This window comes from Oryzias latipes, chromosome 6 (assembly GCF_053564925.1).
Source record: "Oryzias latipes strain Hd-rR chromosome 6, Olatipes_Hd-rR_3.1".
NCBI classification, from domain to species: Eukaryota; Metazoa; Chordata; class Actinopteri; order Beloniformes; family Adrianichthyidae; genus Oryzias; species Oryzias latipes.
The window spans coordinates 16,663,069-16,690,914 of NC_136242.1; the positions used below are offsets into that span (position 1 = coordinate 16,663,069).

At 39.9% G+C, this 27,846-nt stretch overlaps 3 protein-coding genes across 5 annotated transcripts in view; 2 read left to right on the forward strand and 1 right to left on the reverse strand.

Moving 5' to 3' along the window:
- Positions 1–6,593, forward strand: part of camk1db (calcium/calmodulin-dependent protein kinase 1Db) — a 29,194-nt gene extending 22,601 nt beyond the window's left edge. The window contains exons 7-11 of the mRNA XM_004069923.5: positions 335–447; positions 1,755–1,833; positions 3,135–3,222; positions 3,321–3,483; positions 4,955–6,593. Coding sequence (XP_004069971.1) covers positions 335–447; positions 1,755–1,833; positions 3,135–3,222; positions 3,321–3,483; positions 4,955–5,109 — 598 coding nt within the window. The 3' untranslated portion in view covers positions 5,110–6,593. The remainder of the gene's footprint in view (positions 1–334; positions 448–1,754; positions 1,834–3,134; positions 3,223–3,320; positions 3,484–4,954) is intronic.
- An 86-nt stretch (positions 6,594–6,679) lies between these two features.
- Positions 6,680–13,841, reverse strand: ucmab (upper zone of growth plate and cartilage matrix associated b). The gene is made up of 6 exons (XM_078949215.1): positions 13,640–13,841; positions 12,771–12,860; positions 10,397–10,459; positions 10,233–10,328; positions 7,806–7,904; positions 6,680–7,732 (listed from the first exon to the last, which is right to left on the reverse strand). The coding sequence occupies exons 1-6, from the start codon at positions 13,839–13,841 to the stop codon at positions 7,635–7,637; spliced, it is 648 nt and encodes a 215-aa protein (XP_078805341.1). The 3' UTR covers positions 6,680–7,634.
- LOC101164227 (cyclin-dependent kinase 17) overlaps positions 12,858–27,846 on the forward strand; it is a 29,792-nt gene continuing 14,803 nt past the window's right edge. For 2 of the 3 annotated variants that reach the window (XM_020703897.3, XM_004069536.5), the window contains exons 1-2: positions 12,858–13,205; positions 24,049–24,197. In XM_020703897.3, the coding sequence (XP_020559556.2) occupies positions 24,071–24,197 (127 nt within the window). In that variant the 5' untranslated portion in view covers positions 12,858–13,205; positions 24,049–24,070. Of the gene's footprint in view, positions 13,206–13,630; positions 13,770–24,048; positions 24,198–27,846 lie in introns of those variants that run through there. The other variant, XM_078948560.1, reaches the window with a different exon arrangement.

Here is a 27,846-nt window from a genome sequence, read left to right on the forward strand (position 1 = left end):
TGGTGTTACCCATTAATAGTGTTTTTGATGTAAAGTGTGATTTCACACAAGCAAGCCTTCCACTTCACAGAATCTAACATCTTCCATCTTTCTAAATTAAAGTCTGTTTCATATCAAGTTTCACTGGTTAAGACCGACAAATGACTGGTTATTGTGCTGTTTTTCCCTCCTGAACATCATTCTCTGCTGTTTCTTGTCTTACAAATATCAGACTGTCACTCAGTTGAAATAAAGTTGCTTTTTACAGTTTTTAACCCAAATCTAAAACAGAATTGGGCTTAAAATGTGCAACACAGGGAAGAGGACTTATCTTATTTTAACTTAATCTTTTCAGGCTTTGTGGCTACCCCCCTTTCTACGACGAGAATGACTCAAAGCTCTTTGAGCAGATTCTCAAGGCAGATTATGAGTTTGACGCACCATATTGGGACGACATATCCGATTCAGGTCAGTTGAGTGGACTTTATTCAATGGTCTCCACCGCCAACTTTTAGCTTTCTAGATGTCCTTGCTTAATTTTTGTAGCTCTTTTGTTCTTTATGAACCAAAGATAGTGACCAAAAACATTAAGTGTTTTCCCCTTTAAATGTAAATAAATCAGTATTTCTCAATATAAAATCTATTTCTAAACTCCACATTCAGTTTATTCAGAAGGGGATGATGTAACAAGTACGGTAAATATAATTAATCTTTAATTAAATAATTAAATTAATTAAAAGTGATTTTGTGGGCTTAAATATTTGTGAGGTATACAAAGAAAAATAAGCTTTTAGAATCAGAAACTTACAGGTCAGGGTTTTTTAATGAACAGTTTTACTGTTTTTAGGCATAGAAATTAAAGTTTTGTGGGCTGCTTCCAATTCTTCAAACCATTTTGCCTTTTGAAGTGGGATCTTCTGTCCATGTGTCAAATTTAGGGGGTTTTCTTTATCAAAGATACTATGGAAAATTACTTATTTTTCAGACACTTTTTGGAGCAAGTTTTTGTCTTCAAGTTAAATGTGTAGTTTGTTTGTAAATAGAACCAAACAGACTTCTACCCGTTTCTTTTTTTGGGGGCCTATTTTTAACTCGTTCATCATCGTCACTTTTAGTAAATGTAGCCTGTTTTGCTGGATTCCAGTAAAGCAATAACATTTTTACCTTCCTCCCACTCAAACATGGCGTCTAAAATCAAATTGCCATTAATTTGTCCTTTAGATGGACTCAGATGAAGCTCCTTTCTATGAATCAGCATTAATGCATTATTATTAAACAGCTGTTCAAAATGACAACACTGGAAATTCAGGACTATGCAATTATCGAGGAAGTCACCATCAATTAAAATGTTATTTCATATTGTAGTAATGTTTTGATCTCTATTATAATCTATCGGGTTTTGAAGAGGTGAAAAAAGAATCACAAGTTGTGAATCTTAGGAGAAAAAGCTCACGTTTTGTTCTCATTGTTTAGCAGAATTAGTGATTGTTGCTCACTTTAGATAAGTATTTTTAGATGTTCATTTTGAGAAAATAAGGCATTTTGTTGAGTTTTTCCCATCAGAAACCTTTTTCTACAAATCATATTTTTGCTATATCTAGTAAGGTGGATTTAAATTTCCTGTATTCCCTCATTTTCTACCTGTTTTTTTGCCAGAACTCTTGCAGTGAGACACATGAGGTCAACCATGAATAAAGTGTGAACCCTATTAAGGGCTAGCGAGTGCAGAAGGGCTTTAGCGGATGGCGACTTCCCTCTTTCTTTTCCCTCCACAGCCAAAGACTTCATCAGCTGTCTGATGGAGAAGGACCCGGAGAAGAGGTTCACGTGCGATCAGGCTCTTGAGCACCCCTGGTGAGGAATTTCAATCATAAGAAGCCACACATTGCGCTGCGATTACACAGCAGAATGACGCAGATTGCGGGGCTCATGCGTTTGTCATGGAGAGCCTGTCCTCCCACTGTCATCTGTCACCATGGCTCTGAGCCGCCAGCCCACCTCTGTTGGGCTCTGTCAGCTCTCTGAGAGAAATCTGCTGAATAAATGTCTGCCAATTAGAGGCGGATCTCCTGAAGGACCCTTGAAGACTGTGGAAACCGTAATCAACAATTGCGATGTCATCCTTGGCCTGCGTCAGTGCTAATGAGGCCGCGCCGGCGTGGGCTGCTGTCTCCAGCTGAGGTGGCAATAAGTCTGTTAGGCATTAATGGGGGCTGTTGTGGTGGTGGGCTCGCAGACATTCAAACAGAGGGTGACAGCCATAACCGGTGTCATGATGGAGAAAAATGACTTTCATTAAGCATAAGGAGATATTATGATGAATGTGACTATTACTTCCACACAAAAAACAGCAGGCCATCAGTCAGAAGTCCTGCAGCAGAATGAGAATAGATGATGGAGGCAAACAGGAAAACAGCATGAGAATGAGTCCTCAGGAATGGCAAGTGCAGACAGGCGGCTATAGGTATCCAGACGTGACCCGGTGGAGGGAAATACTAAACTCTCCTTTACTATTGAATAAACCAATTCGATAGAAAGATGGTGTCTTCAAAGCCCCACTCCAATCATCTATTCTAAAAGCGTTCCCAATGTTTTTTTTCTTCAAATTTTGACATTTTTAGCCTAAAGTTCAATAGAAATTCACCTCTGAGTTGTGGGCGGGACTTCTGCCATGGAGCAACCCCGCTCCCTCTTCTTCTCAGTTCTCTGTTTACATGTTCACCCTCTAGCTCACAGCCCCTCACAACCCCAAACTAACATTACCGGTTCAACAAAAATGGGGAACAATATCAGAGCAATCCAGCCGTACAGTTTTAAGCCAGATACCAGCTCCGACAAGAAAAAACAGAGGCGTACATGGATCTGTCTATAAGTGGATACATCAGAATGGACCAGAGCAGGGAGGTTATGGCCCACCCAGCGTATTTTCAAAGTAACAAATACAATCTTTTTCAAATGGCATTGTTTTATGTCTGCTCCTGATGCACTACGATTTTAATAAGATAAATGATTAATTTTCTTTATATTTGTCCTTCATCATCAGAAAAATTCCACAAGAACATCTTAAAACAACAAAAACGAGATTTTCATTGGAGTGGTTCTTTAAGATTTTCACTAACAAATGGCTATTTTTGGGTCCATTTTGTTGCTCTCAGGATCGCTGGAGACACCGCTTTGTGTAAGAACATCCACGAGTCAGTCAGCCGGCAGATGAGGAAAAACTTTGCCAAAAGCAAGTGGAGGGTAAGTGTATTTAAAAAGCAACCCGTACTGCTGTCATAAAGACTCACCCAAACGCCTTGTTTTGAATCTCTCATCTGTTTTGCTCCCTCTTTCTACAGCAAGCTTTTAACGCCACAGCTGTGATCCGCCACATGAGGCGCCTGCAGCTGGGCACCAGCTTTGGCAGCAGCATCCAAAGCTCCAACTCTGTGCCGAGCCCTCAGGGCCGAGCTCCAGCCAAGAGCCAGTCCGTGGACTGCGCGCCGCTCTCCCTGAAGGACTGTGAGTGACACCAGACGGTGGCTGCGATCAACACAACCATGTCTGAATTGAAGCACAACACTCGGATGCGCTTTTACTCCGCTGAGATAGATAACCATTTAAAATGCAGCAAAGCGGTTGGCTTAGAAGCCAACTGAATGCTTAAAAAACCCACCAGAAAAGGACCTTTTTGAAATCCTCATCAGAAACGGCTCCGCATCTAGTATTCCAAAGCCTGGGAGACATTGCCTGGAAATATTCTGATCATTTTTTTTGGGCAATATCCATAATTTTGAGATGCAAATGATGGACAGTTTATGCAGGGGGTAATCAAATAACAAAACAACATATAGCTTCCTGAGACGTGACCAAACAAATGAAGACAAAAAGATAGATTTCTTTGTTTGTCCCAACTATCAGAGCTTTGTTATTTCTGCAGATTTAGATCAGAGTGGTTCTTGTTAAACCTTTCCCTGATATTAGACAAATAATCCAAGTTTGAGAACAAATTTAACTTGAATTGAATGTCAACTGTATAAAAAGACTGTTTTGTAATCGTTTCATTTTAATCAATTTTATGTACTCTTATTTATTAAAAAAATCTTTGGACATTACATTTTTTGACTAAAATCTTTATTATTAATTATTTATTTATTTTAATTAAAAACCAATTTTTTGGATAAAATATAATTTTCAATGCTGTTTTGTGTTTTGTTGGTTTTATATAAATAAAACTACAAAAAAAACATAAATGGCTTTTTTTAAATTTAAATTACAGTTCTTTAAAGATCTTTTTTTTCTCTCTCCAAAACTACAACTTAGTATTTTAACCCATTGATCACTATTGATGCAAATATACAATAAACCACCAATCCTCCCAAATGACCTTAAATAGAATAGAAATATCTTTATTGTCATTGTAAATCTACAACGAAATTACAGTGCAATTTTTCCGGTGGAATAATAAAAAAGTCAAATTAAAATAAAAAACCAAAACTGGGAAATAAGACAATATAAGATAAAAAACATAAAAAAGATACAAAAATATAAAAAGGAGGTTACATCTTGTCATGGTATTGCACGCTTCCCTAATAAATTAACTTTATTTAGCAGCGTTTAAGGCCACGATGGCTCTTGGATAGAAGCTATTTTTTAATCTGTTTGTCCTTGTTTTAATTGTCCTTATTCCTTATTCCAATTTTGCATTCCAATAAGCATTGACTGGAAAGAAAAAACACAAATTATTTTTTATTTATGGCTGGAAATAAATTTCGGTGTCAAGGGCTAAAAAGAAAGTCTAAAATAATTTTCAGTTTTCATCTGAAGTTTAATTTATTTATTTGTAGCAGCTATGTCTTTTTCTAAAAACTACCGTAACCTGGTGGGACAACGATTTGATGCAGGTCTTAATATCTGTGCACAGGGAGGTTTTTTTTTTCTTCTTTTAATAAAATCAACTTTTTAGTTAAAAGGATTCCGTTTTTCCTCCTAGGTCCTCCTATATCACCTCTACCATCTGCTGTTAGAGTGTTCAATCAGGACTCTGATGCCTCCGCTCCGGCTCCACGGGATGACTCTCCAGCGGTGGCTGAGCCGCCACGACCGCGACCCTCCACTGTTACCGTCATCCACACGGGGACTAAATGACGCCAGGTTCCGCGGGAGGTGAGCTGGGAGACCACAGAGCTTTGAGACGTGGGGGGGTTAATCAAACCAAACCCCCTGCCCAGGCTTCGTGAATCAATGTCGTCGCCCAGTTCTCCAATCCCGCAACCTCCCGTTGGTTTCTGCAAAGCGTCGGAGGAATTTCAGGGGCACTGGCTCCGCTCCGTTTTGCATGGCTGAATCTGTACAGAGACCTGGAGGTCTCACCTGAAAAGCGCGGCCAGCAAACCAGCACCTGCTGTGAGAGGTCCACGCAAAAGAAAAAAGATGATGCTGCTGTCTGGTTTTCTGTTTTTTGACTGTGATGGGACACTCCGATATATGCCTTGTGTAAATATTCTGCCTGGATTTGTTGCGTGGAGTCATGTTTATGCAAGTGAAACATAGGCTTCAAACTGTGGTAAATACCTATAACGTCACCCGCACCCTGAACTCCTCGTGGTTCGCACAGCTCTCGTTTATTTGCTGTGATATATTCTTGCGATGGCTCAGAGCGCCCCACTTCCAACAAAACGGCAGTCGGTTTTGTGTCTGCTTTTTGGATGTGTAATTGCTAAACCCGGGCAGGACACACCCAATCATTTATGACTGCAGTGGACTGGTACATTACACTTATGTCTTTGAGTATTTATTTTCTTACAATATCACTCATTGATCATAAAACTGGACTAAGAACTACTGTATTATCTGACAAAGCTAAAGAATTTCTGAAGGATATTTTATTTTTTTCTGTGATGGGTCTAAAGTCTTCCCCGACCACAGGAGGGCGCCACGCGTTGTTGCTTTATGACCAGTTCTCAGGGATCTGCAGGGATGTGAACATGAAGCTAACAAAACTTCTCAATACGATCGAGCACTGCTTTTTTTTTTTTTTTTTTTAAATCCAAATTGTTTGACAAGATAGAACTAAAATTCTCCTAATTTGCCACTGGCACAGATGTCTTCTTTCTTATTCAGACGGTTCTTTTAACCTCCTTTTAAATGAACTTAAAGGGAAATGTTCCTATGTGATGTGATCAAAGTTGAATACGAAGCGAGGAATTCCAATTTGTCCCATTGCAGTCAGGTCAGTATTGTACAGTTGAGTGGTATAAATATTGTGCTCTGCTTCCTTCCGCTCATGATCTGGCAGCTCTGGGAGCAGCTCAGTCACTGTATTTAATCACTGTGCTTTCATACCAGCCTGTTGAATTTCACAGAAAGACTCTTTATCCTTCTGTCTCCCACTCCTTCTCCAGAGACTTTTCACACAGAGAGGAGATGGGATCTGTCTTTGTATTTTCTCTGTGGTACCTCTATTTAATTTCACTCACCTAACATGAATGTGTGTGGGGGGGGGGGGGGGGGACACACACGTGAACACGCCCAACTCAAAGGGCTTCGCAGTCTTGAATCATGCACAACTCTGGTAAATATTGAAATGGATTTTGAGCGTCTACTTATTGTAAATACAAAGCTCTACAGTATTTACTCTGAATTTGTGTGTTTATTCTTTGATTTATTTTCACAGTGCTATTGCAAAGAGATCGAGACACAGTAAAAGACACAGGGGAATGGTTGTTTTTGCTTTAATTGAAAGTAAATATCAAGTTACACTTTGCACACATCAGTACAGTAAATATATACGAAGCGATTCACACTGATGCTCTTATATGTAATGAAAATAAAAGTTTGAATTTGATTGAAATGAAAATGAAACTGAATTTGTTGTGGCATGTAAACCTTGTCCATCTGTTAAACTAGGTGGTAGTATCATAGTTTGGGGCGGCTTCACTAGGACCCGTTCAGTGTACAGTTTGTAGAAGAACGATCAATCATAAACTATCCCTAAAAATGATTGTGAATCTCAGGAAAACTGTGTGGAGGTGAGGTTATAGAACTATTTCATCATGGTATATTATTTAATGCATTATATTATATATTTATATATATGATAAATGGTCTAACCAAACTGCTGATTTTTTTTAAATGATTTTCAATTAGTAATAAACAGGATTCTTCACAAGAAGAATTTCAAGAAAATCACAGGGAATTAAGCTGGTGTGTATAAGGATAAATGGAAAAACACATCAGAAGTTACTGGTTACTTTATTTATTTTTTAGTTTCATTCTGATACCAACTATCTAAAATGAAAAAGATAAAATAAAAGATTTAGTTTTAAGTTTATTAAAAAAAGTGTTTAAGTTTATGCTTTTTTTTTTTTTTTACTTTTTTGGGTTCCTTATAAATGTAACTTAGCTCATATTTAAAAATATAAAACATTTTAAAGTGATTGTGATCTTCCCGTTTAAAAGTGAGAATTAAACCATGCCGTGCTGTCATTTATCCCTGATACTTATAACAAATGCTTATGTATTTGTCACAAATTTGGTTAATCTATGATATTAGGAAGTCTGTTTAATTTTTTTACAGGCTTAAAATGGAAAAACGTTGTATATATTTGCTTAAATATCTACTTTTGCATCTTGAGTTCTGTCCCGTCTCCCTGCATCTGTGCTCCGGGGTGTCAGTTGGAGTGGCGGTTGTCCTCGTGGGGTGGATGCACGCCGTCGTACTGGAACTCTCTCCACTGTTCCGTACTCTCTCTGCTTCTCTCGTTTACCTCTGAGGAGATCAGGAGGACATGAGTTAGCTCTCCTGCTGAATCAGCTGCATCACATAGGAAACCTTCACGGACCGTCGTTATCCTCCTCGGCGTAGCTCTCAAACTCGTTCCTCTTCTCCTCATGAAATTCTCTCTTCCGCTCATCAGCAGCTATAACCTGCCTCTGCTCAGCTGCACACACAAACAGGAAGATCATTGCAAAATGAAGTCATTTTCATGCTCCCCTCAGAAGATCTGATTAATGGATTCTTTCCTATCAAATCTGATTCCGTACACGTAGAAACAGCCAACAAGGCCAGATTTATTTTACTGCTAGCATCAAAGTTTCACATTTCCTTAAACTAAACTTATTTATTTTACTTAAAACAACAAGGCTCCAAAAGAGAGAAGGAAGAACTGTCAGCAGAATATGAAACTTAAACTGTGACACAGAACCTGAGTCAGGCTACTTTTTTTCCTTTTAACTGTGATAGATTTAAACTCATTTGAATTCAAAGCAGAATGTACCAACTGACATTTAAGGCAACATCTTAAACGGCGGTAATATTTCAGATGAATATTGATGCTGGCTTTAGAAAAATAGCAACAGATTAATGGAAATGTTTCAAAATGTTCAAAAAAAAACCAGGTAAAAACTCCTTGAATCTAGAATGTATTGCTCCTTACATGACGGCAGTAAAACTCATTTCAGCCGCAGCAGCAAAAGTTGAGGCATGAAAGGTTTAAAGCTGCAACTCTAACCTTTAGAAAGAAAGGTCGCGCCCTGTGACCTTTTCCAGGTTATGTTTATGCATGCACCGGATGCTGAGGTGCATGCTGGGAGTTTAGGTTGAAAACGACAAGATTAAAAGGATCAAGTTGGAAGTGAAACTTTTCAAATCAGAATTAGATTTTAAGTTATTTGTTTACAAACTTTGCACACCAGTTAAATCCTTTAAAAAAAGACTTTCTGTTCAAGGAATTATTTCACTTTTTAGATCAGCTTGGTACCATCAATATTTCAGAGTTTCTGCGTTCTGCAGGTAGCATTAACTAACTAAATACTTTGATTCAGGAAGCGTCACTTTTAAAGTTGTTGCTTCAAATAGTTTTAAACCGCCCACTGAAGCAGCTGATATCCATTTGATAAATCTTCTTTCATAAGGAGGGTCATCCTTTCGTGTCAGCACCTCGCAGCAGGAGACTGCAGAGGAAAGCTTGTGTGTCTCACTTTTTCTTTTTTCTTTTTTTTCCTCTGACCCCCGTCTGCTTGGATATTGGCACATTCCACATTCAACATCCAACTGCTCACCCACTCACTTCATCCATCCCTATCTGTTCTCTGCTCGGTTTCCCTCAGCAGCACGCACTGAGATTTTGTTGCCACATACACATGGCGTTGCATAATTCTGATTCAAAGGAGCACAGTGTGCTCACACGTTGCCACTGGAAGAGCAGCGTTAGTGTTTCTTCAGTCACCATGTTGGACAGTTTGAGAAATGCTTGTATGTGCTACAGGATGTGAGCTGAGATCCATCTTGGCCTGTGGCTCCTGCTGCTGCCTCCAGCAAGAAAACAGGTATGAGGTATTTCCTGGCCAGGCCGAGTCAAGAATAATGAAGAGCTGGCGGCTGCTGTGGTTACACGGACATGTTTGGTCCAAAGCAGATGAACTCTGCAGGTTATTTCTTTAGCTAATAGCAGAATTAACCAAAGACATATGTATCTACTTGGTTGCTATTATTTTAGCACAACTTTGCATCTTTTACATTAAATAATTGTGACAAAACAGGTAAAAGGATTCATTCAGGATAGAAAAGCATTTAATATGCCCTATTGTACAATATCTGAAACATTTGTGTCACTAAAAGGATAAATCCAAACAAACAACAGCAGATTGTACTTAACTCTTAGTCTTTTTGATCTTTGTTTTACTTTACAATTTGCTTGATTAATTTATCTTTAAAACTTTTTTTTGTAGCAATGCTTGATATCCCTCCACAGCTTTTTAATTATATTACATAAGAATTCCACAATAAACCTGAAACTGTGGAAAAGATTTTTATTTTAAGTGGTAAATATTTTCTTTTTATTTCCTGAAAAAAAATATAATATATAGGAACAAAAGATCAAAGATGTAGAGACAAAATAAAAATGTATAAATCGATAAATAAAGCCAAGACAAGGTCAAAACTAAGAGAAAAATGTCTAAAATATCCGGCAAAGTTCCACTGAACTATGTACAAAGATCCAATGATTTATTCTAAACAATACCAGAACTATATGTCATGACTTTTGTTATGTTGAATACAGGTACTACAGGTGATCGAACACCAGTGAAACAATCCTAACACATTTTGACTTAATACATTTTTACTGGTAGTTTCCTTAAAGTCAATAATTTTGCACTGATTACACTTTTTTATTCAGAACTGAACAGCTTTATTTTTTATCATAAAAGGCACATAAAAGTTTCTACAGCCTGCACGTTACCGCACAGAGCAGTATCCACAAACTCACCGTCAAGCTCATCCTGAGACTTCACAGCCCGTCTGCTGCGCCTCCTGAAGAAGTTTGCAGCGTCTGCCTCTTTCATGAAGATCCTCTTCAGCGGACCTGCAGAGGAAAGGGGTTCAGCTCAGAACCTTGAGCGGTTTAAAAACTCAAACAGAAACAAAGCTCACCCTGAGGATCCGTAACGCTGCCTGTGCTGCTGGCCACAGCTGCAGAGTCGGCCTCTGGAGACGCTGCATTTTAGGGCAGAAGATTAAGAAATCTGAACCAAATCACTGATAATGAAATGCATGCTTTGGCAAAAAGAGAAGATTGTGTTCATTAGACTGACAGGAGAGTACAACAAACACAGCAAGGAGGGCCAGGGGGGTTGCGTGTGTCCAAGACATCTTCATCTCTGTGTCTGAAATGTTGAGAGGTGTGAGGAGGGAAGGAGGGAGAGATGAAGGAGAGTCCAGTGAGAGGTAGACTAGGGAGCCTGGAGGAAGAGCTGTCTGCCTGTCTGAGGAGGGAGGGAGTGACCCTGCACAGAGCTTTGACGTGACAGGCAAGTGTTAGAATTTTGTTTTGACTTCACCAATCTCTTGCTTTTATTTTTGCTTTACACTTTTCCTTGCAATTGAAGTAACTGTTTGTGGTGCGGTGCAATAACATAAGCATGTGAGGGTCTATTTCTTCAGTCACTGCTGCAAAAACTCTGGATTTATCAAGGTAAAACATACTGCAGGCTTAAGACAGCATAACCTTTCTCATTCTTTCACACATTTGTCATTAGGGGGCATGAATAACAACAAGAAGAAGAAAATAAAACACCACATCTTTGGCCCAGTACTCACAGAAGAATTTTGTTAAATGTGTCCCCTCTTGAGGCTGAAATGGGCCCCTGGGCCGGTTCTCTCTGCTCTGCATCAAATTGTGCTGGAAACTATGCAGACTTGTTTTTGCTCCGTTTTATGCCAGCATGAACCCTGGCTGTGCCCCAGAAAAGAGTGAATGTTTATATTGTTTTGTGAGGAAACCCAAGGCGGTGGGATTGTTAATTAGTCAATGAGGAGAAATTAAATGGTTGTGAAGAGGTTTGCTGGGACAGGAAAGATACATGGGAAAGTTCAACAGAGAACAAAACATTAGAAAATGACTTTTTTTTGGTGCAAATGTGTTTCAACATTTATTATAATCCCCCTCAAAAACACAATGACATTTTAACATGATATGTCGAATTGATTGGCTTAAAAAAAAGATAGAAGTTATAATAAATACAGAATGAGCAAAAAACAGCTACTGCAACAGGAATGTGTGATACAAGCCTGTAAAAAAATACAAAGTCTGTGCATTGGGCTCACGCTTTAGGCATAAAAAATTCTGTTTTCAAAAACTGATGCTTGAAAATGCTTTAAGATTTCTATCAAAAACACAATTTATATGATTTTGGTTTTTGAAACAGAAGGAAATTTGTAAATTATGTTTTTTTCAGTAAATGTCAGTAAATTTTTGTTATGAAGTGATTCTGACTTTGCCTTTTGTTGACTATATTAAAGATTTTGTCTGTACTATAGGCAAATTTTATGTATCAAGACAATTTAAAGCAATATTGTTGAAATGTTAAATGGCATCCCAAACTTGGATGTCATGAAGCATTTAAAAAAAAAATGAACAAAACAACTTTTTTAAAAAAAAGTTAAAGTATAAGACATTTTTTAAGGAAAAAAGTGCTATCGGATTTCAAACCAGTTAAACGTTTCTCCCTAAATTATTTAGAGGTGAAAAATTATTTTAAAAAGGAAGATAGACTCATTCACAGATTATTTCCAATATTGCTAAAAAAAACTGCTGTGGACAAAAATACTTGCTAGATAGATATAAAATTATCGTAGAGTAATTTTGTTAGAATTTATGATGATGATTTCCAAGAATTATTATTATTATTATAATTATAGCACCCATTAAGTACCCCTTGGGGTACATGTTCCCCTTATCTGGAACCACTGCTGTAATAATTCAAAAATATGTTACGCTCTAAAACCTTTTTTTATGGTATTTATTTACTTTATGTATCTTTCGTGTTCAAGTCCCGGCTGGGGGACATGAAAAACACAACATCAACGGGGGACCTTTCTGTGTGGAGTTTGCATGTTCTCCCCGTGCATGCGTGGGTTTTCTCCGGGATCTCCGGCTTCCTCCCACCGTCCAAAAACATGCTACATAGGTTGATTGGCAACTCTAAATTGTCCATAGGTGTGAGTGTGAGAGTGAATGGATGTGTGATTGAGGATATTCCACCCTGCGACAGACTGGCGACCAGTCCAGGGTATCCCCTGCCTACGCCCAAGTGGCCGGGATAGGCTCCGGCAACCCCGTGACCCCGAAAGGGAATAAACGGTTAAGAAGATGAATGAATGAACATCTTTCGTGTTTACATTCACCTCACTGTACTGTAGTGTATGATGTCTCATCGTTAACCTTTCAAATTATTATTTATATTTTGTCCAGCAGAGGGCGCTGTGGGGCAGTGTTTGCACTGAGGGAGTCGTCTGCTGAAGCTACCGCTAGGTGGCGCTGCTTCCTCGCGGTCACGTCGATAGCCCGGCAGCGGTGTGGTGGCAGAAGACAGCGTCAGCTGGCGGAGAGGACTCACTGAGAGAGAGAGAGAGAGAGAGATCAAGCAGCAGCCGTCGTCCCACACGCTGCCATGGTCTCATCGACGAACACCTTAGCGAAAGCACTTCCTTTTTCTCCTTCGGGTGTCAAACTTTAAACAGAAGAAGAACTCGCAGCGCTGCGGGATGCCACGACCCCAGTGAACAGGGCGACAAACAAGGTGGAACGGAAAGTATCGACCGCACGGAAACCACAAAGAAGAAGAAGCAGCAGCAGTTGGTTGCTCTTTTTTTCACCCTCGAAAGGAAAGACGGCATCCGGCCTGAGAAGAACAAGCTCCGAGGTCGGGGACTCCGGTCGGAGCAGCGCCAATCGCTTCTGGTACGAATTGTAACGTTTTTGGTGTTTGTGGTTTTAATCGGGTTAAATGTGAACTTTAAGCTCTTTTCCATGGCAGGAATTGTGTTTTTAGCCGCCCGCGTTCACACGACTAAACACAGTAGCAGTGTGGAGTTGTTAAGCGGGGGACTATTTGAGTCTTTGGCCGCATCGAATAAAACCCCAGCAGCTATGGCGGTTACGAACAAGGCACGCGGGGCGAAAAAATGCGACATTTCTGAGGCGAATTGTTAACTTCGCTGCTTGTTAACTTCGCTGTTTGTTGCTGTCATGAAGTCTAACGAGGCGGTGAAAATGATTTTGCTGCGCGAGGCGGACACTCTGTTGACCCGCGTCTCCGAGATCTGCGGCGGCTTTGACGGGGTAAACTTCTTGAGACGGACCGCATTCAGTCTGTGGAGCTGAACCGCGCTTACAGCGGCCACAGCTGCTCCGTTTGGAGGCCGAGACGGTAGCCTGCAGGGGGAACACACGGAGGAGGAGCAGTTTGTGAGGAGCTGTGCAACTGTCAGGGAATTCCTGAGCTCCCGTCGTCTCAAGAAGTCGGTCAGTGTTGGATGGCCACAGAGAAACGCTTTTATTTTGATAGAGCGTCGTAGCGCTGACGGCGTCACGCATTTTTGTTGTTGTTGCTAGAAAACAAGCTAGCTGGACATTTTTTCTTGGTTTTCCTTCAAAGGGATACGATTCTGACATTCAAAAAGACAAACTAGCTTTATTTTTTCACTTAAATTGTAAAAATAATTAAATAAAATGGACTTTGGACATTATAATTTGGATTTCTCTCCCAGTTTAGGCTATCACAGTAATCTTACAGTTTAAAGCTGTTGTTGTTGCACAACAGTGTCTTCTTAAGGTTTAAACCCCGCATTCTAATATTTTTCTTAGCTGTTTGCAAAGTACAAACCTAGCAACATTCCTCCTAAACTAAGTAATATCTCACTGATGTTATTGTTTAAAAATAATTTCATGGTAACTCACATTTTGTGAGTAAAATGTCTGCAAATTCAACCAAACTAGGACTGGATGCAGGCTTCATTTATTTAAGAAAATAGAGCTGCATCCAGGATTTTATTTATTTAAAAAATGTTCATATTAAATAAATCTATGTAAATTAACACAAATTAATCAAATCCCCAAACTGATTTGAAATTTCAGAGAAAAGAAAGTTTCCAGTTAGTTTTTATTATAGGAACTCATAATTTTATGAATGATTTTCCCAACTTTGTTTGGGCTATATCGCCAGTTTTGTGAAGTATTTTTTAAAACTGCATAAAATGTTAATTTTAAAAGAGATTTAAAAAATAAGTCAATATTTTATTCAGTGAAATAGTGAATTGTCCTGTAAATCAAAGAAGTCTAATTTGATTCGATGAAATTTTGTCTTGAAAGCAGTGAAAATGCAAAATGATCCCTCAAGATTTCATCAGTCTACAACAAAGACATTGCATGATATATCTTAGTGGAGATCCTTTATTGTTAAAGGAATATTTGAATTAAAATGAAATCATTTTTTAAACTTTAAGAGGGATTTTTGTCCCATAAATTCAGATTTGTGTTTGTCTGAAGCTGACCTGCACTTCGTTGGCAACTTTTATTGTGAAAGTTTGATGAAAGAGCTCCAAAGGACATGTTTCCTGTGAGCTGGTTTTCGGTTAAAAACCACTGACTGCTGAGATTCTTTGCAAAGCGCTTGTTGCTGTTGGCTTTTTCGCTCATGCTGGCGGCCAGCGAGCTGTCGGAGCGCCTCACGCCCCTCGTGTGTCGTCTCGATGTGGGGCTGTTCCCTTGGTGAGGGCCTTGGGGATGGCGGTGGCTGGGTAACCTGACCTGCAGGGAAACAGCTGTAGCCACACGCTGCTGATCCCCTGAGTCCCAGTGGAGATCAGATGATGGTCCAGTATGTGAATGCACATGGGCGAAACCGTTCTTTGCATAACTTCACGGTGATTTGCTTTCCTTATACGACTGTTGTGAATTCAAATGTGTTCTGTGGACAGAAGCCTTTTCACCTGCTCCACGTGGGGGTATAAATCCACCCGGGGTGATGCTCAGAGTGGCTTTTCATCTCAGATTGAGTCCTGAAAAGTGAATCTTCGTCTGTGTGATGACTTCTGAGGTCTTGGGAGCACGACCGTGACTGAGCTGGGGTTGAAGCGGGGCAAGACAGCTGGCTGAAGGTTAATGTGTCACCGCTCACTGGGGAGCAGCTGCGATGTCGCGGGCCCCGCTCCTGGCTAAAGATAGCCACGAATACAAACTCTTCCTCTTTTCCAGGCTTCATTAACCCCGGCATGCAGCTCGGCTCCATCACCTACAGTTGCCCCACTAAAAAAAGCTGCTGCTTGCAAGTTTGGCCTCCTCCACACCCTGATTTTATGTCTGTGTTTTGAAGGTGTCTGTTGTCATTGAAAAAGCCTGGTCTACTTGGGAACCAGTTTACATTCTGCAGTAAGCTCATAGCCTGCATATCTGTTGCAATGATGGCTAAAACAGGTGGAGAAAAGATCTGCCGGCTTCTTTTCCCCTCCTCAATATTGCTGGAATTTGCTTTTCAGCGCATGTCTGCTCTTTATTTAGTAAGGCAGGCTGATTCCTTTTCATTCACAGCCTCTTTAGTGCAGTAGCAAAGCTGTGCATATTTAATAAACGTAGTTCCATTAACTAGAGATGCCACAAATCTTGGTTAAAAACTGAACTGTATGTTGCACAATTGAAAATGTATGACTACACTGCAAAAACAGCTGCTCTAGAAATAATAAAAACAATCTTAAAAAAAATCTTTGTATACGCAGAAAGATCTGCCAATGGGGTAAAAATGGTCTTACCAAGAATTCTTATTTTAAGGCATGTTTTCTCATACTAAGATTATTTTGCTATTGAAAAACGTCCTTGATTTTATTTTTTTCTTGCAAGACAGAAAATCTAAGACTTTTTCTTGAGACATGGTTATTTTTATTGTCTTAAGATTCATTTGAACGTTCTTTTTTGTTACTTGCTTATTATTAGCAAATTTAATACAGGTTTTTTTTTTTATCTTTATTTTTTTGTAAAACACAAATCATATACTAAACTGAAACAAACTGTTACCTAAAAATCAAGATTTGAACCGAATTGGGGGGAAAGTAAATGGTTTCATCCCTTCTATTAACTTAAGATTCAATTATTTTTTGATTCGCAAGATAAAAGAATATTTGAGTATTTGTTTCTCTCTCAATGTTTTTACCAAACAAACATCGAAAACCCTGTTATTTCTCTCAACCTTAGCATGTTGTTCAGTGAATAAACATGCGTTTAAATCTTAATATTGAAAACGAAGCAAAAATAACTTTGCTAAATTCATTCTGGTAAGGGAAACATTAAAAGAAAACCGTTAGATTGCACATAAAACACATTAAACAAAAACTGGACTTGTTTGTGGAATTTGTATGTGTATTTAAAGAAGTATTACAATGAGAATCATGCTAATGTTGTTTTTAACATGTTCTTGTTGCATTTTTCTGATAAAGACGGCCCACACGCTCCCCGTTCCGCTCCGTTCTGATGGATCCTCATGTAGACAAATAGATCCATATCGGTCATCGTTTTCCTCTTTTGAGCTGGAATCTGGATCAAAACTGTACGGCTGGATAGCTCCAATAATTTTTCGCCATTTTTGTTGCACTTGTAATGTTAGGTTGGGGTTGTGAGGGGCTGTAAGCTAGCAGGAGAGTGTAAGTAGATGGATGATGGGAAGTTAGGGTGGGCTTATTCCACACTCACAACTCTGAGGCGAATTTCGAATGAACTACTGTCACTCTGCAAAAACGATGTCCTAGAAGTTTTTTGGCATAATGTTAACTAAAAGACCGCTTTAAAAATAGATCAAAAGATGTTCAGAGTGGAACTTTAAGAGATAAGGGCCCTTTTTGTGGGAAAATTGGCTGTTTTATATGTTTCGATTTAAAATTTTTGTTTTAATGACAAACCTGCTGACTGCACTAGTGGAACTATGTTTCTCATAGCTTACATCACAAGTTTACTATTCTTTGCACTAAAAGCCTGTAGCATTTGAGGCTCCGTGCTGGAGCCCCTGCAGGTTTTGCCCACAGCCGGGGCTGATAACTGAAATGGCCACAAAGACTTCTAATAGCCGTTTGTGTTTGCACTTTGAAACGGACACTGATGCTCTGATAACAGCATCCTGCCATCTGCCTTCAGCCTGGGCTGGGTCGGGTTGGAAGGAGCGTCTGCTGCTGCAGGAATGGTGGCCGATTGTTCTCTTTCTGATGCTAATGGGGTCAAGCCAAGGTGGACAGGTGACTGCAGTCAGGTTTGGATCAGATTGGAAGTTTCTCCAGGGGACACCAAACACAAACAAAGGATGAGAACTCCCCGATTCAAAAAACAGAACTCAGTTTCTTATTCTTTGTGTCGTTTAAAGGGAGCTGCACTTTCTTGTGACATTTAAAGAAGTTTTGTGATATGTTCCTTAATCTACGCAGAGCTTTAATATTTTACAGTTTTGTGGCTGACTGTTTCCACATATAGTTACATTTTTAGGGAATTATTTTTGTGGCGCCTCTTTACATCCTCCAAAAATAATTATATGAAACTTTAGAGATCCGTTTGAAGTCTAAAGAACTTTAACTGACAAAAATGACTGCAGATCTCTTCTTCTTCCTCACACTTAAAGAATTGTTCCTGTAGTTTTCCTCATGTAAATCATTTGAAGACAGTGCTCTGTTGAGTTCAATCTGCCTCCTGCCACTTGAAAAATGTGAGCCTCGTGTCCTGAACTCACCCCTTCCTTGGCCCGCAGGTCCGGGTTTATCACTCATAACTCATGCTGGGCTTTCACAACACCAGACTCTGACTTTACACATGTACATCCTCCCCCCCCCAAAAAAAGAAAAGCATGAAAACGTTTGTTTAATCTCCTTTTTATTGTTTGGTTTCATCACCTCAGTTGAACCTAGTACTTTATTCAAGCTCTTAAATTAGTCTATTTTGGGGAAAATTACATTTTGAAGCAGAAGATCATGACGTATGACACTAGTTTAATTAAGTGCTTTTTGTTATTTCAATTTAGAAAGCAATCAGCAGAATATTATTATTCATAAGGAAGAAAAATGGATGGGGAGCAGGAATATAACTGTCAGATGGTATCTAGAAGAATCCTTCATCAGAAGCTAATGTAACACCACGAGCAAAGGAGAAACAGTAAAATGTCTCTACAGATATTTTGCTTTTAGTCAAAAATGACTTTTGCTAGTGTGCAATTAGGGCTGCACGGTATGAGGAAAACTTGCGATATGCGATATTGGTGATTAATATTGTGATAACGATATAATTTGCGGTATATAAACAAATAGCAAAACAACCAAAAACATAATTTCCATTTCACTGCAACAGTTTAAAAATTATACTCCAAATGACCCTCGTCGACGTAGGAGGCAAACATCAAACATAAAAGGGCTCATCTGATTGATCAACAACGTAAACGGGTCATTCCGAATGGTTAAATGCATAAAGGGATTTATTTCATTTGTTCAATATTTCAAGCTGCCATGAGTTTGTTTTAGCACATTTAAGGTAACCATTTATTGCGATTTTCGCCGTCTTTTGCGGTATGCATATTGCACAGCTTAATGTCGCGATAACGATAAATTTGCGGTATATTGTGCAGGCTTATGTGCAATTATTAAAAAGAAAATAAAGACCAGTTTTGCAAACCAAAGACAAAAAGTCCTTTCATGCTCTCAGCCCCAAAGCCTGGGCTTGTGACTGTGTAAGGTTCTGGTCATTCACACGTGTGTGGTGGCATGAATGCATAAAAAAGCTGCATGAATAGTTTGACGCAACATATGCTGCCTTTAACTTGTTCTTCAAGGATGTCCTTTTATCCAGCAGTGAGATGAAAACAAGCTTCTGATGGAGTTTGAGGAGAATTTCAATGCAACATCAGAAAAGACTGTTACTCACTTCATTTATGCTGAAATACACACATTTTCTTTAGTTTTCGTCTCTTTTACTGTCTTTGTTTTTACATAAATCTCAGCAGTGGTGTTTATATAAAAAAGAAATGCTGTAGCTGCAGACTTGTAAGGATGAGTGGATGAGCAGCAGATGGATTGAATAAATACAGGATATTTGTAAAATAATGCATTCAGTGGGGAAAAGAAATTATTTATCTGTCACTGCCTTTGCAAGTTGGCCCATTTAAAAATATGAGAGGTCTGTTATGTTCATTATAGGTTCAGCTGTGAGAGACGGAATAAAACAAATCGCAATATGATTAAAAAAAATGTAAATAGCAGGGCAAAAATCTTGCTACATCAGTGACTGCCAAATACCGGTAGTTTATTTGCTCCACTGTATGTTTATCTTCCCCGAAGTACATGCAGTACCTTTATACTTCAAAATCTGAGCACGTTTCTTTTATTGTTGTTCAATTTGATGAAAATAGTGTTATTTGTTTATTTGTTGGATTGTTTCATCTGGGGAACTCTTGCTTGCTCATTTATGGAGGCAGGGAAGATGCAGAGGGGACTGCCTGTCACTCAAGCTTCTGTAACCATGGCAGTTGTGTTATTCCAACAGTGTTGAATCTCCCCTTCTGTTGTGTGTCGCTCATTTGTCCCCATAAGGCCAGCATGAGCTCTGCCTCACCAAGGCAGGTGTTGGGTGTGATCGCAGGCTGAGCTGAAGCTGTTTCAGGAAAGACTGAAAGGAGGTAGATCTGTTGACGCCACTTTTGGGAGCTTAAACACAGTTTGACGTTTCTGGTGCTGCGGCAAAGGTAGGGCTGTTTGCTTGAATTGTTAGTGCTGCTCAGCTCTGCAGCACGCAGTGCCCCGCTTCATCCCACATGTTTAGAAAAAAAACCGTTTTTAACTCTGCACAAAGCCTCCATTATGTGAGGAACCCCATAACGGAGCCAGCTCCTTCCCTCATGTCCTCATTGTCTCGGGCAGTTTGAGAAAAGGCTGTGATTTAGAAAGCTGAGCTCACCGTTCAATTATGCCAACTGTGACGGCTGAATCTGTTTGTGATGCTGCTGGTGGCGGGGCCTTTTCTGGGGCCCCTGTTTTCTTAAAGGCTGTGACGTTACGGGGGTTACCGAACCCGGCACAGGCAGCGTAAAGGCTGCGACCTTGTTTGTCCCAGACGGCAGTCGGCACGCTGCAGGTCATGTTACAGATATGCTGCAGCAGTGGAAGCTCCTGAGCTCTGGTTGTAGCTCTCTGCTCATCATCATCAGTGCGACGAAGAGGAGCACAGAGTCTACAGAGAGTGCTCTGCCATTGTCTGAAGTGCTGCAGCGTCCCTCGCCGCTCTCTTTCAGCTTGCGTCCGTTTGATGCTGCTTCCTGTCCACGAGACGTGAAGCTGTTTGAAAGTTTAGAGAAGTGTGAGAAGGCTTTAGCGAGCAAACCAAAGAGCTGGATTAAGGCTGTGGGGGTGGGGCTTTCCTGAGGGATCAAACAAGCAGGCATGCGGTCCCCTGCAGCGCTCTGCATTTTCTACATGGCAAAAAAAAAAAAAAAAGGCAGCAGGGTTTCCATGGTAACCGATCCTGAATCTCTTCAGTGCTCTGACCTCTCTGTTCCAAACCCCCCCAACCCCATCCCATAGCAGGTCTGGAGTTCAGACCAGCCTACTTACCGCAGCAGGGATAAAGCTCGGAACATGGATCATTTCCAAAGCTCCACACTTGATCCCAGATTGGGAGCGTGGGCCAGCTGATAAGTATGCGCAGGAGACGAGCCCCCCAGCTTAGCATGTCTCCTATTGCTGCAAGGATGGCTTCACTCAGAAAGCAGTGGGGCTCCTAAATTGAGGGTGTTGGTTCTTTTCGTAGCTGAGATGCACTGCTGCACATCGCACACGATCAGAAATTAAGAGCGACTTCTAGATGTTGCCGTGGTAACTGAAAACGGATGAAAGCCAACCCGGAAAGTTGATCCTGGTTTGGCACTGTAACCCTGATTTGAGCTTAACTCATGGAATGTAAACACAACAAAAGATTTTGGCCGTCTAGAGCGATTTCAGAATTACTGTAGAGCTGCAGCTAACATGTGTGGCCTCTGATTCAGTTATATTTTATTTATTACAAACTTCTATGTCCCATGTTTGTGTTAGACGAAAGATGACAAATACAAGTGCAGGTGCTCCAAAGGCAAATAAGTATGCTGAGGTTAGGGAAAATTAAAGACCTTAAAAACCTCTTTTAAAAAAATACGAAGTGCAGTTTTTTATCTTTTTATTTGAAGTTGATGCTTCCAGTTGCTTTTAAGGAAGAAGGGAAAGCACTGAGCTGTGCAGGCACAGACAGGCTGCTCATCCGTACCCCAGCTGTCGAATGGCAGCACAGACTGATGTGAAGCGGTTGAGACAAGACAAAGTCCTTCTCCCTCATGTTGTATCCTTGAACTTGAGAGTGAATGTGCCTCAACTTAGAACGTAAATGAGAAGTAGGATATTTCCTTGTTCTTTTTTTTGATGACTCTTAGTTGACAGTTCTAACAATAGTCTTTCTGCTGTCCGTCTCTTTCTGTCTTGCATGTTAATAATTGGGCTGTGATCCAGCTTCATGGAACTGCTCTTTCTAAATGGGTTTTACTTCTTGATGGGGTTGGATGTTGTTAAACTAGAGGGATTCTCAGCAGACTGGAAAATATTTGAAATTAAATGATGACAATTATGCCGGGGCAGCAGCAGAGGATTGAATTAAAACGCTTCGGTTTGTCTGTTAAAATTATTCCAGAACCAGGGACTTCTTTTTTTGAGTCTCCTGAAATCATTAGTCATTACTAGTCATCAGTACTTTATATTTTTATTAAAAAAATAAAAGCACAAGTTTGTGCAGCACAGTTTTTCTAGTTCACTTATTAACTTTAGCTAATAGTTCACACTTACTGTGTGTTTTCTTTAATCGTCCTAAATAATCTTAAGAGGTAATTTGTTAAAGCAATAAAACGAAATATCCACTTATACTTGTTCATTTGACTGATTTTCGTCTTGTGTACTTTATTAAAGAAACATGTGGACATGTTTGCATTTGTTTATTAACTTTGTCATGATTGACCTCCTGACCCAGTAAGTACCAGCCAGACCTTTCCGGTCATCTGGATCCAGTCTTTTGTCACTTCCTAGAGTTAGAACCAAACATGGAGAAGCTGCGTTCAGCTTCTATGCTCCACATATCTGGAACCGACTTCTAGAAAGGCGTAGATCAGCCAAAACTCTGTTTAGATAAATCCAGGTAGAAGACCCACCTGGTCTCAGCTGCATTTGATTAGTTTGTATTCAGAAGTTTACATCTGCAATGTTATTTTAGGAATATTTCAAATTCAGTTTTTTTATAGTTTCTTTTAATGTTGTTTTAATGAGTATACATTTACTATTTATTTGTATTTTTTCTTTTAATGTTTAAAGCACTTTGAATTGTCTCTGTAAGCAAAATGTGCTACAAATAAACTTGGATTGCTTCAGTTTTTTAGAACTGGAGACAGGTTTGGCCCTGTTAAGATAGTGGTCTTTTTCCATTTCCTTAAAATATTACCATTTAAGCTTTTAAAGACACCTAAAGGATGATGAATCCTTTTAAAAAGATAGTTGAAATGTATAGATTTTCATTATGCATTAATTTTAAAACTACATAATCTATTAAGGATCTTGCAAATTTTCCCTGATTAAAATAAATAAATAAATCAGTAGCTGTAGAAAAATCAAAAATAGCTTTACAAACAGCCAGTGTTGAAAAGTATATTTTATGAGGATTATTGTCCTTTTTAATTTTCTTAGTTTTATTCTTAAGGTGATTTTTACTGATGTTATTTTTGTTTGTTTGTTGCAGTCAAAGACATCTAAATGAGCATTATCTATCTGTAAAGGTCTTTGGGACCAGAGTGTACATACTCTGGTTTTGGTTGAAAGCAGACTTTCAATCAGAAATGATCTCTTCTGCAATCTGCCTCTTGTGGCTGTTGGTGGAACTGCAATATTTGGTAGGTTTTGCCTCAAATTGGGGAATGGAAGGTGGGGGGCGTCGTCTGCACACAGAGTCCTCAGATGACCCCAAAAGGATGCTACCTCACAAGTACTGTTCTTTAATGAGTCATTTTAAGTTTTGTCTTGAGGTTTCCAGAAATGATGTAAATCTTTTAAACTTCTTGGTGTTGTCATGATTTAATAGAGCTGGCCTAATATAAAATGGAGCATGAGTTGGACAGCAAAGCCTGAGGGTTATTTCTTAGTCATGTGTTTTATACTAGCTTTGATTTATTTGTATTTCTGACACACGCATGTCCAGATCTGTATAAGTGGAATGAGGTCACTGGGGAGAGGCTTCTTGTAATCTGTTTTTGTCATTTTTGAGATCCATCTTTGCTTACATTCACGGTCACAGTATGACAATCAGGTGCTCTCTCTGTGACCGTGTCTGGAATGTGCGCTGTGAACTACATATGGCCCAGGCTCGCCCTGTGCCATTGAGCATCTAATCTCCTCGGTTTAGGCTTTAACTGCCTGGTGAGCCAGGATTGCACTCTAAAGTAACCCACAAGAATTTCTCACAGCCGTGTCATACTTTCCCAGGGTGAGGAACCTCAGGTAATGCGGCAGAATGAGCCCATTGGGGCATAAGTGTTTACTCGTTTACCCAGCTGGTAATCTAGCCGTTTTTCCGTTTTTGTTACGAAACTCTGACAGCAGGTGGATGTGTTTGCAGTAACAATCATTTATGTAATAAATGGCAAAATGCCAACAGCTAGTTGAACCCTTTTTTTCTTTCTTTGTTGGCACAGGTATGGGTTTTAATGGTTTCCATTTTGTGCCTTTAGGCCTCCCCTTCCTGAGAGCTCCATGGAGAAGATGAAGCGCTTCAAGCGCCGTCTCAGTCAGACGCTGCGTGGCAGCCACACCATTGACGAGTCCCTGTCTGAGCTGGCCGAGCATATAACCATAGAGGAGAATGGTCTGAAGGACAACGGTGAGCCCATAATATCCAGCTATATGCAATTCCTTTGAATTGATTCCCGAATTATCTGTAGTCTATTACATTACCTCCATTATCTAAGTGGAGTTTTTTTATTTTTTATTTTAAGGTAAATGTGTGGTGAGTCTTTAGTCATAGAAAACCTGCTTAAAATTTAAATTGTTCCTGTCAAAAACCAAATATTTCTGGAACAATAATATTTCTTAAAGTGTTTTATTTTAGGGACTTCTAGAGTCCGAATAGTCATTTTACTTCCTCTAACCCAGTGGTCACCAACCCTGTTCCTCATGGGCTATCGCCCTGCTTGTTTCTAGGCTAACCCTGCTTCAGTCATTGCTGCTCACCTGGATCAGGTGTGTTCAGTCAATCAGGAACTGGTCTGATTCAATCCAGCAAAACAGCATCTACTGCCTAACAAAAAAGCCCTTAAACGTGTTTTTTTTCAGTGTTCTGTTGATGTCACATACAGAAGTGCACATTTAAGGAGCTACCTGACAATTTACTTTGTTCTTGTTACTGTCATCTCTCCCAGACTTTAAGGAACAGGTATTAGTATGTAGAAGGACATACAGTAATAACAAGTGGGCCGCACATAATGTAATCGGATTCTTGTCAGTTCAACAAGCAACACTGGCTGTTTGTTACACAGGCAAATCAGTCCCTATTCACTGCAATGTAACATAGCTTTAGTACGGTGGCCCAGAAGGGTCACAACACAACACATTAACTTTACACACAACACATTAACTCACAACACAACACATTAACTTTACACACAACACATTAACTTTACACACAACACATTAACTCACAACACAACACATTAACTTTACACACAACACATTAACTTTACACACAACACATTAACTTAACACACAACACATTAACTCACAACACAACACAATAACTCACAACACAACACATTAACTCACAACACAACACAATAACTCACAACACAACACAATAACTCACAACACAACACATTAACTCACAACACAACACATTAACTCACAACACAACACATTAACTCATGGCCCAGAAGGGTCACAACACAACACATTAACTCATGGCCCAGAAGGGTCACAACACAACACATTAACTTACCTCACAACACTTTAACTCACAACGGAAGTAAAGCAGCAATTGAAGTGCTTTTATTCTGAAATGTCCACTGAGCTGAGCGGCTAACTACCTAACAGAAGTTAATGTCAAGGTGATCTGTGGAGGGAGCATGTTATTGCTACAAGAGAAGCTAGCAGCAGTGTTGCCAGAAACTTTCTCTTTATTACGATTCTGCTTCCTCTGAACACACACAATATGAACGCACACTCCTCCCTCCCACCACTCTCTGTCGCTGCACATGCGCCTCTCTCCTTTCTTCCCCTCCCTCCCCTCACACATGCACGTGCGGTCCCCAACACACACACACACGGGCGCGCGCGCACGCACGCACGCACGCACGCACACACAATGAATGAAAGAAGGCCGGTCCGCTGAAGAAATATTCAATACTGTCCTCCTTTTATTAGATCAGGAGAAAGAAGTATACACAGCTTTCGTTGAGTTTTCCCCCCTACTGGACTGATTTAGCACCCGATCCGATGATTTTTCAAAATAAAAGATAGTTCAGACTAATAATAAAAGGATTGATAAACACAGACACTGCTCCGTGTAGCGATCAGACCATAACTTTAGCAGGTGGCTCATCCCACACGCAGCCGCAGTGTCTGGCTTTATTAAAGAACACAATTTTTAAGAGGCGGGGCGTTGCAACCCCCCAACAACAGGTTAGATCAGTGGTCCCCAACCTTTTTGCCCCCGAGGACCGGTACAACGCAAGGCACGTTTACCGCGGACCGGTGGTGGTGGTGGGGGGGTGTTGAGGTGCAACGCAAGGTGTGTATCACCTGATGTTTAGTGTCGCGACTTTGACGTGCGTTAAGTGTGACGGATGTAACAGAGAGAATCCGGTCAATTTTCAAAATAAAACGTTTTTTTCGAAAAAAATAATCAAATGGAAATCATTTTTTCTTTCTGTGCGTCCCGGTGCCAAAATTTCCCGCGGCCCGCTACCGGTCCGCGGCCCGGTGGTTGGGGACCACTGGGTTAGATGACAGAGCCCGTTAAGCGTCTCTGCCTGGTGCGTTTACTGAGCTTCAGTACATAGAAGTTCACAGCCACACGGCCTAACGTAGTCCGCTATTATATATTCATGAGGGGGGAAAAAACACAGAACCGACCCTAAAACCGCCCAAATTATGAAAACCCGGCCAAAGTCATTTTTACCCGCAAATTTAGAACCAAAACCGCCCAATCTGGCAACACTGCTGCTAGGTTCTCTTGTAGAAAAATCATGCTCCCTCCACAGCTCACTGTGACATTACCTTCTGTTAAATTTCATGATAAAAGCACCTCAATTACTGCTTTACTTCCGTTGTGAGATAAAGTGTTGTGAGGTAAGTTAATGTGTTGTGTTGTGACCCTTCTGGGCTATGAGTTAATGTGTTGTGAGTTAATGTGTTGTGAGTTAATGTGTTGTGAGTTATTGTGTTGTGTTGTGAGTTAATGTGTTGTGTTGTGAGTTAATGTGTTGTGAGTTATTGTGTTGTGTTGTGAGTTAATGTGTTGTATTGTGAGTTAATGTGTTGTGAGTTATTGTGTTGTGTTGTGAGTTAATGTGTTGTGTTGTGAGTTATTGTGTTGTGTTGTGAGTTAATGTGTTGTGTGTAAAGTTAATGTGTTGTGTGTAGAGTTAATGTGTTGTGTGTAAAGTTAATGTGTTGTGTGTAAAGTTAATGTGTTGTGTGTAAAGTTAATGTGTTGTGTTGTGACCCTTCTGGGCCACCGTACTTTAGAGCTGAACTTCCCCTTCTGAAAGTCTGGTTTTACAAACTTTAAACTCACCTCTTCTGGTCTGAAGCTTTTCTATGTAGCTCATTACAATAGTAATGGCCATTTGGTCCATCAAGGAGTTTGTTGTGCGCCATGCTTATTATGCAAAGCGTGATTTCTCAGACTTTCATGGGAAATTGTGTCATCTTTTCCACGTCACAGCAAAAACTCAAGGAAATAGGGGGGAAAAATGAAGACAGTCTTGTTATGGAGAGGAAACACGAGAAAAAACACTCACCAAAGCAGGGAATATCAGGAAAAAATACATCTGGGAATATTTTTTATTATGGGGACAAACATTTGTTTTTTTCTGAGCCGTAAAATGACACAACTGGCTGGATTCAGACATTTCTTTACCAAATAGTTTAATTTCTTTTTCTTCGTGTAGTTTTTGTGTTTTGCAAGTTTGTTCTGCAAGCCATGCAGGCGTTCACAGCGGCGTTTGTTATGCGTATCGTTCACTCTTTGTGGCATTTGTTCAACAAGGCACTAGGGATGCCACAATTCTAGATTGAAGACCAAAGCGGATGTTACACCACTGAGCTGAATCTTGGGGAAGGTGAGTCGTGGCATCCCTACTGCATACCTGTATGTTTACGTGTAAGTCTGAAACAGCTGTGTGCTGAATTTAAGAATTTACTATTTGTTTTATTGCATCACACCAGGTTTAGAACAAGCTAACTGAGGGGATTTTTATTGTTAGCTGCTTATTAGTAAAAATAAGTTTTTATCTAAAGTTTTTTTTATTTTT

Coding starts and splice junctions, on each gene's coding strand:
- ucmab (XM_078949215.1), bottom strand. CDS start 13,841: ATGCGTGACGCCGTCAGCGCTACGACGCTCTATCAAAATAAAAGCGTT. Junction 10,329..10,396: donor CAGCGTTACGGATCCTCAGG/GTGAGCTTTGTT, acceptor TTTCCTCTGCAG/GTCCGCTGAAGAGGATCTTC. Junction 7,733..7,805: donor CGCCGAGGAGGATAACGACG/GTCCGTGAAGGT, acceptor TGATCTCCTCAG/AGGTAAACGAGAGAAGCAGA.